General features: G+C 43.0%; 1 protein-coding gene across 1 annotated transcript in view; it reads left to right on the plus strand.

Moving 5' to 3' along the window:
• The window catches only part of cps1 (carbamoyl-phosphate synthase 1, mitochondrial), a 260,110-nt gene that overhangs the window by 20,939 nt on the left and 224,319 nt on the right, over positions 1-14,852 (plus strand). The window contains exon 2 of the mRNA XM_068036228.1: positions 12,153-12,262. Coding sequence (XP_067892329.1) covers positions 12,153-12,262 — 110 coding nt within the window. The remainder of the gene's footprint in view (positions 1-12,152; positions 12,263-14,852) is intronic.

The raw sequence follows: 14,852 nt of genomic DNA on the forward strand, positions 1-14,852 counted from the left end.
ACCTGATAATAAAATATCCTCTTTGAAAAAGTGATCATAATACAATTGAATTCCATATTGAGTTTGACAGCGACATACTTGAGTCCACAAGAATCTTAAACTTAAACAAAGTTTAAGCTTTCTGGTAAAAAATGTGGCGGTAAATAAACAGCAGGAAACATTTATTCAAAATGTTCAACAAAAATACGTTCCGTTAAAAAAACAAAAGCTCAGTGAGAAAGATCCAACTGTGTCTTACTAGGGAAGTTAAGGATAGTATTAGATTAAAAGAAGAGGGTTATAATGTTGTGAAGAATAGTAGTAAGCCTGAGGATTGGGAAAGTTTTCGAAACCAGCCAAGGATGACCACAAAGTTGATAAAAAGGCAATGTGAGTAAACTAGGCAGAATATAAAATTGGATTTTAAGAGCTTTTACAAGTATCTAAAAAGGAGAGTTGCTAAAGTAAACGTTGGTCCGTTCGAGGTAGAGACAGGAGAAATTATTATGGAGAATGAGGAAATGGCTGAGACATTGAACAAATATTTTGTGTCTGTCATAACTAGAGCTAGAGGGTAACCAAGGGGCTAATAAGAGTGAGGTAGTTAAATTAATATCAGAGGAGGAAAGGTGTTACAGAAACTGAAGAGACTAAATGCCAACAAATCTCCAGGATCTGATGGCCTACATTCTAGGGTTCTAAAATTGATGGCTGCAGAGATAGTGGATGCACTAGTTATGATTTTCCAAAATTCCTTAGATTCTAGAATGGTCCCAGCAGTTTTGAAGTTAGCAAATGTAACACCGATGTTCAAGAAAGGAGGGAGAGAGTAAACAGGGAACAACAGACCAGTTAACCTGACATCAGTCGTCAGGAAAATGCTGGAATCCATTAAGGAAGTATTAACAAATGCACTTAGAAATTACAGCATAATCAAAGTCTGAAACAAAGTTTTATGAAAGGGAAATCGTGTTTGACAAATTTATTAGAGATTTTTGGGAATGGAGCTAGTAGATGTAGTACACTTGGATTTTCAAAAGAAATTCGATAAGGTGCCACATAAAAGGTTAATTTGCAAGATAAGAGCTCATGGAGTTGGGGGTAATATATTAGCATGGATAGAGGATTGGTTAATGGACAGGAATTAGAGAGTAGGGATAAATGGGGCATTTTCAAATTGGCAGGCTGTAACTAGTGGGGTGTCACAAGGATCAGTTATGGGGCCTCAGCTGTTTACAAAATATATTAATGACTTAGACAAAGAGACAGAGAGTAATGATACAAAGCTCAGTGGGAATGTAAGCTGTGGGGAGAGCACAAAGAGGCTGAAAAGAGATATATACAGGTTAAGTTAATTGGCAACAAGGTGGCAGATGGAGTCATAATGTGGGGAAGTGTGAGGTTATTCTCTTTGGTAGCAAGAAAAGAAAAGCAGAATATATTTTAAAAAGCGTGAAACTTCTAAATGTTGATGTTCAGAGAGACTGGGATGTACTCATACAAGGAACACAAAGTTAGCATGCAGGTACAGCAAGCAATTAGGAAGGCAAATGGCATGTATGCCTTTATTGCAAGGGAATTAGGGTACAAGAATAAAGAAATCTTGCTACAATTATATAGGGCTTTGGTGAGATCACACCTAGAGCACTTTGTGATGCTTTGGTCTACATATTTAAGGAAGGATATACTTGTCTTGGTGGTGGTATGTGTGAAGGTTCACTAAATTGGTTCCTGGGATAAGAGACTTATTCTATGATGAGAGGCTGTGTAAACTGGGCATAAACTCTCTGGAGTTTAGAAGAATGAGAGGTGTTCTCATTGAAACAAACAGGATTCTGAAGGGGCTGGATAGGGTAGACACTGAGACATGGTTTCCCCTGGCTGGGGAATCTAAAACATGGAGGCACAGTCTTGGGGTAAGGAGTCGATTATTTTGGACTGAAGTGAAGAGAGATTTCTTCATTCAGAGGGTTGTGAATCTTTGGAATTCTCTACCCCATAAGGTTGTGTATGCTTTACCGATGAGTATATTCAAGGCTGGTGATTAAAGATTGGCTCCAGTTCTATCCTTCACCAATTGATTTTCTGGATTATAACAGCTGGGATAGATATAGTTTAGATCTCTCAGGGAATGAAGAGATATGGGGAGTAGGCGGGAAAGTGGAGTTGAGGCCGAGAATCAGCCATGATCATACTGAATGGAAGAGCAGGTTCGAGGGGCCATATGGTCTACTCCTGTTCCTATTTCTTATGTAGTTTTGTGCTCCTGGAGAGCAAAGAGAACTTTATCCTCTATTTTTCCATTCAGTCCCCTTAAGTGTGAAATGCTCATGGGTATTGCCATCAAGATGAGATCTGTTTGTTCAGTTACTTTTCAGTTTCTTCACTCCCCTAGGCTGTCTCTGTGCCTCCCTGGGCCAGGGAGTTTGCTGACTGGTCATTCTATTGAACCCAAAACTGAGTTTCCAAGTTCTCATCCTCTTCTTCACAAAGACTACCTAGTACCTCCTCTGCTGCTGCCTCAGCTCATCTAATGCTGAAACTCTAATTCAAGACTTAGTCACCTCTAGATCCAACTATTCCTATGCTCGCCTGGCTGGATTCCCAATGTCCACTCTTGATAAATTTTAGTTCATACAAAACTCTGCTGCCCGTATCCTAACTCGCATCAAATCCTGCTTGCCAATTATAGGAATGTAGGAACATAAGAGCAGGAGTAGGCCATTCAGCCCATCGAGCCTGCTTTGCCATTCAATACGATCATGGCTGATCATTCACTTCAATACCCTTTTCCCATACAATCCTCATATCATCTTATGTCATTTGTATTTAGAAATCTGTCAATCTCTGCTTTAAACATACTCAATGACTGAGCTTCCATAGTCCTCTGGGGTAGAGAATTCCAAAGATTCACAACCCTCTGAGTAAAGAAATTTCTCCTCATCTCTGTCCTAAGTGGCTTCCCCCTTTATTTTGAAACTGTGCGCCCGGATTTCAGACTCCCCAACCAGGGGAAACATCATAGCTGCATCAACCCTGTCAATCTCTTTAAGTATTTTGTAAGTTTCAGTGAGATCACCTCTCATTGTTCGAAACTCTAGGGAATACAGGCCGAGTTTCCCCAATCTCTCTTCATAGGACAGTCCTGCCATCCCGGGAACAAGTCTAGTGAACCTTCGTTGCACTCCCTGTCCTTGGTTTCAACTGGCTTCTGATCCCTCAGTGGCGTACATTTAAAATTCTCATCCTTGTGGCTAAATCTCTTCATGGTCTCACCCCTTCTCTTTAACCTCCTCCAGCCCTACAACCCCCTGAACTCTTAATTACTCCGGCCTCATCCACGTCCCCCACTCTCTTTGCCCTACCATTGCTCACTGTGTCTTCAGCTGCTTGGGCCCCAAGCACTAAAATTCCTTCCATAAACTTCGGCCCCTCTACCTCTCTCCTATTTTAGACACTTATTAAAACCTACCTATTTGACCAACCTTGGTTCGATCTCAAATTCTGTTTGATAACACTCCTGCAATGTGTCTTAGGATATTTTAATATATTAAAGGTGCTATAGAAATACAAGTTATTCAGTCATGTTTATGTTTAGAGATACAGCACTGAAACAGGTCCTTCGGCCTACCGAGTCTGTGCCGACCATCATCTACCCATTTATACTAATCCTACACTAATCCCATATTCCTACCACATCCTCACCTGTCCATATATTTCCCTACCACCTACCTATACTAGAATTTATAATGGCCAATTTACCTACCAACCTGCAAGTCTTTTGGCTTGTGGGAGGAAACCGGAGCACCCGGAGGAAACCCACGCAGACACAGGGAGAACTTGCAAACTCCACACAGGCAGTACCCAGAATCGAACCCGGGTCACTGGAGCTGTGAGACTGCAGTGCTAACCACTGCGCCACTGCCGCCCATCTAGGGCACACACTCTAGAATTCCCTTTATTAAACTTCTGCATCCCTCTCTCCTTTTTTAATCTTACCTTTTTGTCCAAGCTTTTGGTCTCCCTTCTGAATATAGATAGAAAATAAAGAACTTGCATTCCGATAGCACATTTCACAACTTTAGCCAATGAAGAACTTTAGAAGTACAGTCAAGTCACTATTGTAACTTAGAGTAACACGGCAACCATTGTGCGCACAGCAAGGTCCCACAAACAGCAATGAGCAACTGTACCAGATAATCCGTTTGCAATGTTGGTTTAGAAATAATTATTGAACAGAAATATGCTGTCACTCTTCGAGTACTGTCACTGGATCTTTTACAGCCACCGAAAGGGAAGATGGGGGGGATGAATTTGATGGGCACACCCGTCCGCGTGGAGCGGCAGTCCCATAATATTTCAGTAGGGGCTCATTTAAACGGAGGGGGCGCCATTTTTCAAGCCCTGACAGATGATTTCAAATTTTAAGCGCAACATCACCTTTACTTTCAATAACAACAGTTAATTAAACATCAAAGCCCCCCCAATGATCAAACAATATATTTATTTCTCCCCCCTCCCCACCCTGAGAAACGATTATTGCCGTTCCCAACCTTTCACCCCCAAACTTTGTATTCTTTGCCCTTCAGCGAGCAGTGCAGGCTGGGTCATTGAATATATTCAAGGCTGAGTTAGACAGATTTTTAATCTACAAGGGAGTTGAGGGTTATGGAGGGGCCAGCAGGAAAGTGGAGTTAAGGCCATAATCAGATCAGCCACGATCTTATTGAATGGCGCAGCAGGCTCGAAGGGCCGAATGGCCTACTCCTACTCCTATTTCTTATGATCTTGTGGAAATTTGGCTTAAAAATGGTGAGGATTGGGCACTTATTCAAGGATACAAAGTGTTCAGAAAAGATAGGGAAGGAGAAAAGAGAGGTGGGGTGGCAATACTTGTTAAGGAAGACATTCTAGTGTTGAAAGGAGAAGATGTCTGTGAGGGGACAAGAAGAGAATCTTTCTGGTTTGAGTTGAGAAGCAAGAAAGGAATGATCTGGGCTGGAGCATTTCAGCTATGAAGAGAGACTGGATAGACTAGGGTTGTTTTCCTTAGAGCAGAGAAGGCTGAGGGGGGACCTGATTGAGGTAGACAAAATTATGAGGGGCATAGATAGGGTAGATAGGAAGAAACTTTTTCCCTTAGCTGAGGTGTCAATAACCAGGGGACATAGATTTAAGGTAAGGGGCAGGAGGTTTAAAGGGGATATGAGGAAAAAATTTTTCACCCAAAGGGTGGTTGGAATCTGGAACACACTGCCTGAAGGGGTGTTAGAGGCAGGAACCCTCATAACATTTAAGAAGTATTTAGATGAGCACTTGAAATGCCATAGCATACAAGTCTAAGGGCCAAGTGCTGCAAAATTAGATTAGATTAGAGATACAGCACTGAAACAGGCCCTTCGGCCCACCGAGTCTGTGCCGAACATCAACCACCCATTTATACTAATCCTATATTCCTACCAAACATCCCCACCTGTCCCTATATTTCCCTACCACCTACTTATACCAGTGACAATTTATAATGGCCAATTTACCTATCAACCTACAAGTCTTTTGGCTTGTGGGAGGAAACCGGAGCACCCGGAGAAAACCCACGCAGACACAGGGAGAACTTGCAAACTCCACACAGGCAGTACCCGGAATCGAACCCGGGTCCCTGGAGCTGTGAGGCTGCGGTGCTAACCACTGCGCCACTGTGCCGCCCTGAAAATGGGATTAGAATAGATAGACTTGATGGCTGGCGCGGACACGAAGGGGCTGTTTGCTGTATAACTTTATGACTCTATGATCACGCTACTGTGAGTCTTCTATAGGCCTCCAAATAGAGAGGGAGGAGCAAATCTGCATGGAAGTCATTGAGATGTGCAAGAACTATAGAGTGGTGATATTGAGGGACTTCAATTACACAAGTATCGATTGGGATAATGTTAAGGTAAAGGGAAAGGAGGGGGAGGAATTTCTGAAATGTGTTCAGGAGAACTTCCTTGATCAGTATGTTCTCAGTTTCACGAGGAAGGAGGCATTGCTGGATCTGACGCTGGGGAATGAGGTGGGCCAAGTGGAGCAAGTGTGTGTGGGAGAACAATTGGTAAGAGTGATCATCATATCATAAAGTTTGGAATAGTAATGGAGAAGAGTAAGGAACAATCTAAAATAGAATTTCTAAATTGGAAAAGGCCTAACTAAAATGGGATGAGAGGTGATCTAGCCAGGGTAAAACAGAACCAAAGACTGACAGGAAAAACTGTAACAGAACAATCTTTAAGGAGGAGATGTTTCAGGTACAGACCAGGTACGTTCCAAAAAGGAGGAAAGGGAGGGGAACCAAAGCCAGGGCTTTGACGAAGGAGATAGAGAATATGGTGAAACAAATAAAGAGGGTGTATGATGCATATCAGGTGAATTTATCAAGTGAGAACCAGGCCAAATACAGTGAGTTGAGAGGGGAGGTGAAGAGAAAAATAAGACTGGCAAAGGGAGAATATAAGAAGAGAATGACAGTCAACATAAATGGGAGCCCCAAAATCTTATGCTGGCATGTAAATAGTAAGTGGGTAGTAAGAGCTGTGGTTGGTCCTATTAGGAACAATGAGGTTGATATATACTTAGAGTCACAGGGCAAGGCTAGAATACTTAATCAGTATTTTGTATCGGTGTTTACTAAGGAAGAGGATGCTGACAAAATATTGGGAGAGGGTATGAATGGGGTGAAAATTGATAGGCAGGATGTACTGGAAAGGCTGGCTATGCTTAAAGTGGATAAGTCACCTGGTCTGGATAGCTTGTATCCCAGGTTGCTAAAGGAAGTGGGGGTGGAGTTAATGGAAGGGCTTGCCATAATCTTCCAATCTCCCCTTAATATTGGGAAGGTGTCAGAGGATTGGAGAGAGGCAAACATGACACCCTTATTCAAGAAAGGGTGTCCTAGTAACTACAGGCCAATTCGTTTACATCAGGTGGGTAAGGTTTTAGAAACAATAATCAGGGAAAAATCAACAGGTACTTGGCGAGGTTTCAGTTAATTCGGGATAGTCAACACAGATTTGTAAAAGGCAGATAGTGCTTGACTGATCTAACTGAGTTAGAACAAAGAACAAAGAAAATTACAGCACAGGAACAGGCCCTTCGGCCCTCCAAGCCTGCGCTGATCCAGATCCTCTATCTAAACCTGTCGCCTATTTTCTAAGGGTCTGTATCTCTTTGCTTCCTGCCCATTCATGTATCTGTCTAGATACATCTTAAAAGACGCTATCGTGCCCGCGTCTACCACCTCCGCTGGCAACGCGTTCCAGGCACCCACCACCCTCTGCGTAAAGAACTTTCCACGCATATCCCCCTTAAACTTTTCCCCTCTCACTTTGAACTCGTGACCCCTAGTAATTGAAGCCCCCACTCTGGGGAAAAAGCTTCTTGCTATCCACACTGTCTATACCTCTCATGATTTTGTACACCTCAATTAGGTCCCCCCTCAACCTCCGCCTTTCGAATGAAAATAATCCTCATCTACTCAACCTCTCTTCATAGCTAGCGCCCTCCATACCAGGCAACATCCTGGTGAACCTCCTCTGCACTCTCTCCAAAGCATCTACATCCTTTTGGTAATGTGGCGACCAGAACTGCACGCAGTATTCCAAATGTGGCCGAACCAAAGTCTTATACAACTGTAACATGACCTGCCAACTCTTGTACTCAATACCCCGTCCGATGAAGGAAAGCATGCCGTATGCCTTCTTGACCACTCTATTGACCTGCGTTGCCACCTTCAGGGAACAATGGACCTGAACACCCAAATCTCTCTGTACATCAATTTTCCCCAGGACTTTTCCATTTTTGATGAAGTAGCAGCAAAGGTTGATGAGAGGAATGTGATGGATGTTGTCTATATTTTTTTTATTGATTCGTGGGATGTGGGCGTCACTGGCCAGGCCAGCATTTATTGCCCATCCCTAATTGCCCTTGCGAAGGTAGTGGTGAGCTGCCTTCTTGAACCACTGCAGTCCATGTGAGGTAGGTACACCCACACTGCTGTTAGGAAGGGAGTTCCAGGATTTAACCCAGCAACAGTGAAGGAACGGCGATATAGTTCCAAGTCAGGATGGTGTGTGATTTGGAGGGGAGATGCAGGTGGTGGTGTCCCCATGCACTTGCTGGCCTTGTCCTTCTGGTAGAGGTCGCGGGTTTGTAAGGTGCTGTCTAAGAGCCTTGGTGCATTGCTGCAGTGCATCTTGTGCATCTATATGGATTTTAAGAAAGTGTTTAACAAAGTATCACATAAAACTCTGTTTAACAAAATTGAGGCTCATGGACTAGGACAAGGGGGGTCAGTGTCAACTTGAATAAAAAATTGTCTTAAGGACAGAAAAGAACAAGTTGTAGGGGAATCTAAAACACGGGGGCGTAGTCTCAGGATAAAAGACCAATCATTTAGGATTGAGATGAGGAGAAATTACTTCACCAAAAGGGTTGTGAATCTTTGGAATTCCCTATCCGATAAGGTTGTGGATGCTCCATCATTGAATACATTTAAGGCTGGGTTAGACAGATTTTTGGTGTCTCAGGGAATCAAGCGGGTGGGAAAGCGGAGTTGAATCCTAAGATGAGCCATGATTGTATTGAATGGCAGAGCAGGCTCAATGGGCCGTATGGTCTTCTCCTGCTCCTATTTCTTGTGTGTTCTTGTGTAGTAAATGATTGTTTTTTTTAACAGCTGGAAGATGGTAGACAGTGGTGTTCCCCAAGTGTCAGTGCTGGAGCCACTGCTTTTTTGATATATAAGTGACTTGGATATTTGAATACAGAGTGGAGGAGTGGCAAACAATGAGGATGGGATCCAATGAACTGCAATAGGACATAGACCAGTAGAATGGGCAAACAAATGGCAGATGGAATTTAATACAGAGAAGTGTGAGGTGATGCATTTTGGCAGAAAGGATAGGGAGAGGCAATATAGACAAAATGGCAGATTCTAAAGCGTATGTATGAACAGGGGGACCTGGGGGATCATGTGCATAGATCTTTGAAGGTGGCAGGATATATTGAGAGAGTAGTTAGCAAAGCATATGAGATCTTGGGCTTCATAAATAGAGGCATTGAGTACAAAAGCTGGGAATTTATGTTGAGTCTTTATAAAGCTCTGGTTAGGCCCCAAATAGAGTATTGCATCCAGTTCTGATTACCACACTTTAGGAAGGATGAGAAGGTCCTTGAGAGGGTGCAGAGGAGATTGACCAGAATGGTTCCAGGGATGGGGGATTTTAGCTACAAGGTTATGGCTTTTATCCATGAAGCAAAGGAGATTGAGAGGATTTGATAGAGGTGTCCAAGATTATGACCAGTTTGGATAAGATAGAGAAAGAAAAGCTGTTCCCATTGTTATGACTGACTGCTCAAGACAAAGCTCCAGTCAAGATATATGATTCTGATTGTGGTGGGAGAAACACACTCAATTCAATCCCGTTCCTCCACAAAGTGCCTAACTTTAAACTTCTCAAATTAAAGAAAACCATAGTCAAATATTAACCCTCGAATAAGGCAAACAAAACAAATTAGCTGTTTAATTAGAAAAACTAAATTCTTAAACACTACTCAGATATAAACAACATTTAAAAAAAGTAAATACAATAAAGTCCGTGCAGATTTACGCTCCTGTCGAAGTGGAATCTTCCAATATGGAACCGTCCAAGGTTGCTTGAAGTCCTTGCAGCCCTCCGATGGGAATTTAAAAAAAGTCCAACATCCGAAGCTTCAACTCCTCGTCATCCAGCATTGAATTCAACAAATACAGTTCAGTAGTTAAAGTAATTGGTTATTTTCTTTTATAAAATTAGTCTCAGAATTCTGATAAGTCAAGCCAGAATATAAAAAAGAGGGTTTAAACAGACAGAGGGAGAGCTGTCTCTTATTTCCTTCAGTATATGCTGACAGACAGTCTGTTTCTGTCTCAACAAACCGGTTAGCCAGTTTTTCAAAAAGCAGTCGGCAACATTGCATCTCGTGTCCTTGGGCTCTGAATGGTTGTTGCCGGGTAACCAAAAATGCACTTTGGCTCACAATCCCTGGAGCTTGTTGCCTTAAAGCAGTACTAATCCTTTGCTGACTTAAAGATACAATGTAGATTTTAAATAAAAGGATCATAACACCATTAACTGATGATACAAGGACTAGGGGACACAGATTGAACATTTTGGGCAAAAGATGCGGGGAATGTGAGGAAGAACTTTTTTATGCCGCAAGTGGTAATGACCTAAAACTTGCTGCCGCGAGGATGGGGAAAGCAGTGATGATAGATGATTTCAAAAGGAAATTGGATGGGCACATGAGGGAAATAAACTTGCAGGGCTACGGAGATGGAGCAGGGCAATGCGCCTGATTGGATTGCTCCACAGAGAGCTGGCATGGGCCTGATGGGCTGAATGGCCTCCTTCTGTGGTGTAAATAACTCTATGATAGTCTGGAGTGGGCGAGCTGTTTCTTGCCGCTGCTGCCCCTTGTAAATTTGCAGCGGGACAGGAAAGTGCAAGAATGGCAGACCTTGCCTCCCACTCAGTTTTACACCACCCCTTCCCACCAGCCCGCTCCTGTGGGGGGACATAAAATTCCAGCCAATGTTTCAAGTCAAAGGGCTGGAACAGGAAATGTTGTGGATCATTCTATTGTTGCAGGAAGATGCAAAGAAGTGGACACTGGGAGGTGAACAAAGTGATACATTTTCTTTTTCTTTCATCTATGAGCAATTTTATCAGAGATTTGGTGCTTTGTCATTGGTAAGAGACTGCTGCTCCAATTTGAAGTACTGATGTGGTTCATTATTGGATTACTGTCTTGTAAAGCACGTTGAGCGTCTACTTTTCCCCCATTAGTCACGCAGTACAGATTATATTCAAACAATTTGTTGGCTCTGGGTTCCTTTCTGTTTCATCTTTCTAATACAGTAGTGATTTCCCAATTCTAATCTTTTTGTTGAAGGTGTGAATTCTTGTTGCAAATAAGTCCTGTGGTGCTTGAAGTGCTTAGATATTCAGGTGGCTGTGTAGCTTGTCCGAGATTTGATGGTGAGTTCAATAGACTGTTTAACTGGTGGGTGTCACAGTCAGATCTAATCTTATTCCCATTGGGGGAAAGGTCAGTGTGCCCTGTTGACAATTTCTAGCCACATCCTTTTCCCCCCTGATATCCATATACAAACACTTTTCAGCAGCATCACTGAACAGTAGCTGATGTTTGTAGTGGTCCAATTTTTTTTTTTTTTATTTCCAAAATATACTTTATTCATAAAAATCTGTAAAAATTACATTCCCAAACAGTTTCCAAACAGCACCAAAAAATACAAACATTGCAAAAGAGATCAGTTTCTTTCAATAATGTCATGAGTTTCTTCCCAACCCTTCCGTTTCACAATTGTCATGTCAATTACAGTTTTACATTTACAGCAATTGAGAATATTAACGATACAGTTCGAGGGGCTTCCCATGGTTCCAGCCCCTCAGTCCAGCTTGGTGGGGGAACCTTACACTGTGGTCTTTCCCCATTGAGCCTTTGCTGCGGCTGCCCCAAGCTTTAGTGCGTCCCTCAGCACGTAGTCCTGGACCTTGGAATGTGCCAGTCTGCAACATTCGGTGGTGGACAACTCTTTGCGCTGGAAGACCAGCAAGTTTCGGGCAGACCAAAGGGCGTCTTTCACCGAATTGATAGTCCTCCAGCAGCAGTTGATGTTTGTCTCGGTGTGCGTCCCTGGGAACAGCCCGTAGAGCACAGACTCCTGTGTTACAGAGCTGCTTGGGATGAACCTTGACAAAAACCACTGCATCTCTTTCCACACCTGCTTTGCAAAGGCACATTCCAGGAGGAGGTGTGCGACCGTCTCTTCCCCACCACAGCCAACGCGGGGGCACTGTGCGGAGGGGGCGAGACTTCAGGTGTGCATGAAGGATCTGACGGGGAGGGCCCTTCTCACCACCAGCCAAGCTACGTCTTGGTGCTTGTTTGAAAGTTCTGGTGATGAGGCATTCCGCCAAATGAGTGGTCCAATTGCAATGGGCTAACTTGCTACAGACCAGGAAACAAGCCTGTGACCATCTTGTGTGGCTTGGCACTACACCAGGCTCTACACATTATAATTGTGGTATCCTGTTGTGTACATTGTATACAAACTAACTGAAATGCTTGACTTTTAGGCACAGACAGCACATTTGATCCTTGACGATGGAACAAAAATGAAAGGAGTGTCATTTGGGTACCCTCACTCAACTGCAGGAGAAGTCGTATTCAACACAGGATTGGTTGGGTGAGTACAGTGTGACCGCACTAGGCTGACTGGATATGTGACTTCTTCTTTTGCCACACCCCATTCTAGATGATCGTTCCCTGATGGTGGAGATGGACTTGCCACTTCTCATTTTGTCTCTGAGGTAGTACAAGTGTGAAAGCATTTTGGGTTTTGGATTTAATTCTCCTTGCCTAAGGCACATGGTGCATTTCCTCAATTGCTGAGCATAGCATCTCCTCTCTATCTGTGGTTGCATTTGGTAAATGTGTTTTAATGGTTTTATAAGTTTTTTATGTGACACCTTAGCAAAAGTGTTCTAAAAATCCACCGCTCCTTCTCTTTTAAGAAGAATCAATTAAATTAGTTGAGAACAACTTGTCATTGATAAATAAAAGCAAAGTACTGCAGATGCTGGAAATCTGAAATAACAGCAAGAGATGCTGGAAATACTCAGCAGGTCTGGCAGCACCTGTGGAGAGAGAAGCAGAGTTAACGTTTCAGGTCAGTGACCCTTCATCAGAACTGGCAAACATTAGAAATGTAATAGGTTTTAAGCAAGTAAAGTGGGGGTGAGCAAGAGATAATCAAAGAGAAGGTGTTAATAGGACAAGGCCACAGACAGTAACTGACCAGAAGGTCATGTAGCAAAGGCAAATCGTATGTTAATGGTGTGGTGAAAGACAGAGCGTTAGTACAGAGACGGTGTTAATTGACAGAAAAATGAACTGCCCTGGCCTCAAGCACAAACATGAAAAAAAAAGTGGGTAGGCACAGTAGCAACAAACTAAACAAAATAAAATAAAATGAACACATAAAAAATAACTAAAAATAAAAAGAAATTATTGAACTCAATGTTCAGTCCGGCAGGCTGTAGTGTGCCTAATCGGTAAATGAGGTGCTGTTCCTTGAGCTTGCATTGATGTTCCCTGGAACACGGCAGCAATCCCAGGATAGAGATGTGAGCATGAGAGCAGGGGGTGTGTGTTGAAATGGCCAGCAACCGGAAGCTCGGGGTTGTGCTTTTGGACTGAGCGGAGGTGTTCTGTAAAGTGGTCACCCAATCTGCGTTTAGTCTCCCCAATGTAGAAGAGACCACATTGTGAGCAGCGAATACAGTATACTACATTGAAAGAAGTACAAGTAAATCGCTGCTTCAGCTGAAAGGAGAGTTTGGGGCCTTGGATACTAAGGAGAGAGGAGGTAAATGGGCAGGTATTACATTTCCTGCGATTACATGGGAAGGGGATGAGGTGGTGGGGGTAATGTAGAAGTGGACGAGTGTGTCGCGGAGGGAACAATCCCTTTGGAATGCTGACAGGGGAAGGGAGGGGAAGATGTGTTTGGTAGTGGCATCACATTGGAAGTGGCGGAGGATGATCCTTTGGATATGGAGGCTGATGGGGTGGAAAGTGAGGACAAGAGGAGCCCTGTCGCGGTTCTGGGAAGGAGGGGAAGGGGTGAGGGTAGAAGTGCGGGAAATGGACCGGACACGGTTGAGGGCCCTGTCAACCACAGTGGGGGAGGGAGTCCTTGGTTGAGGAAAAAGGAAGACACATCAGAAGCACTGTTATGGAAGGACTCTGTACTGATGCTTTGTCTTTCACCACACTGTTTGCCTTTGTTCCATGACCTTCTGGTCAGTTATTCTCTGTGACCTTGTCCTATCAACACCTCTTTTGTTATCTCTTGCCCCACCCCTGCTTTCCTTGCTTAAAACCTTTTACATTTCTAATATTTGCCAGTTCTGATGAAGGGTCACTGACCTGAAACATTAACTCTGCTTCTCTCTCCACAGATGCTGCCAGACCTGCTGAGTATTTCCAGCACTTCTTGCTTTTATTGTCATTGATAAATCCCTGCTGACTTTTCCTGATTCAGTGCTTGCCTTTGTAAGTCTACCTCAATATCATTGGTGTTCTGAGCTTTGGAATGTTGCCCGTTTTCACCATTCTTGAATATAGCTGGAATGTTAGACACTGTTTAGCTGTTTGCAATATCCATTCAACTATGGATGGCACCTCCATCATTCCTCCCCAACCTTTTATTATTTGGGTTACAAACCTTCTGAACCAGGTGGTTTATCGACCTTCAGTTCCATTTATTCTTTTCTAAGTGTGCCTTGAATGTTTCTCTCCTATACTTATACTGTCTGCAGATCTGATCCTCCTATAGTCCTGTTTTAATCTTTTCCAAAAATAAGTGAGCCGGAATACTTGATCAGCATCCTTACTTTCACCAAAGCACAAGAGTGTCCCTGTATCTCGACATGGCCCTAACCATTCTTTGACTACTCATTACTACTTGTGCTCATATTTCCCTTTTACAGTGCTTGTCTTTTTTTTAAACATATTTCTTCTCAAATCTTCCCTTCTATACCTTTTATATTCAGTTTTCTTCTACATTATCTGATCTTTTGTTATATGTATACTTTTTACTCTAAGTTCCCTATTTATCCATGGAATCTCAGCCTTTGACTTAAAATCCTTTGCTCCTACAAGAACAATGAACCATTGCAATCTGTCTAATACATGGCATTCTTTCTATGTCGGTAGTAGTCAATGACCCCAGCCACTTTGCCCCTGTCAATATTCTAGTTGGGCCAAGTGCC

Source organism: Heterodontus francisci, chromosome 7 (assembly GCF_036365525.1).
Source record: "Heterodontus francisci isolate sHetFra1 chromosome 7, sHetFra1.hap1, whole genome shotgun sequence".
Classification (NCBI taxonomy): Eukaryota; Metazoa; Chordata; class Chondrichthyes; order Heterodontiformes; family Heterodontidae; genus Heterodontus; species Heterodontus francisci.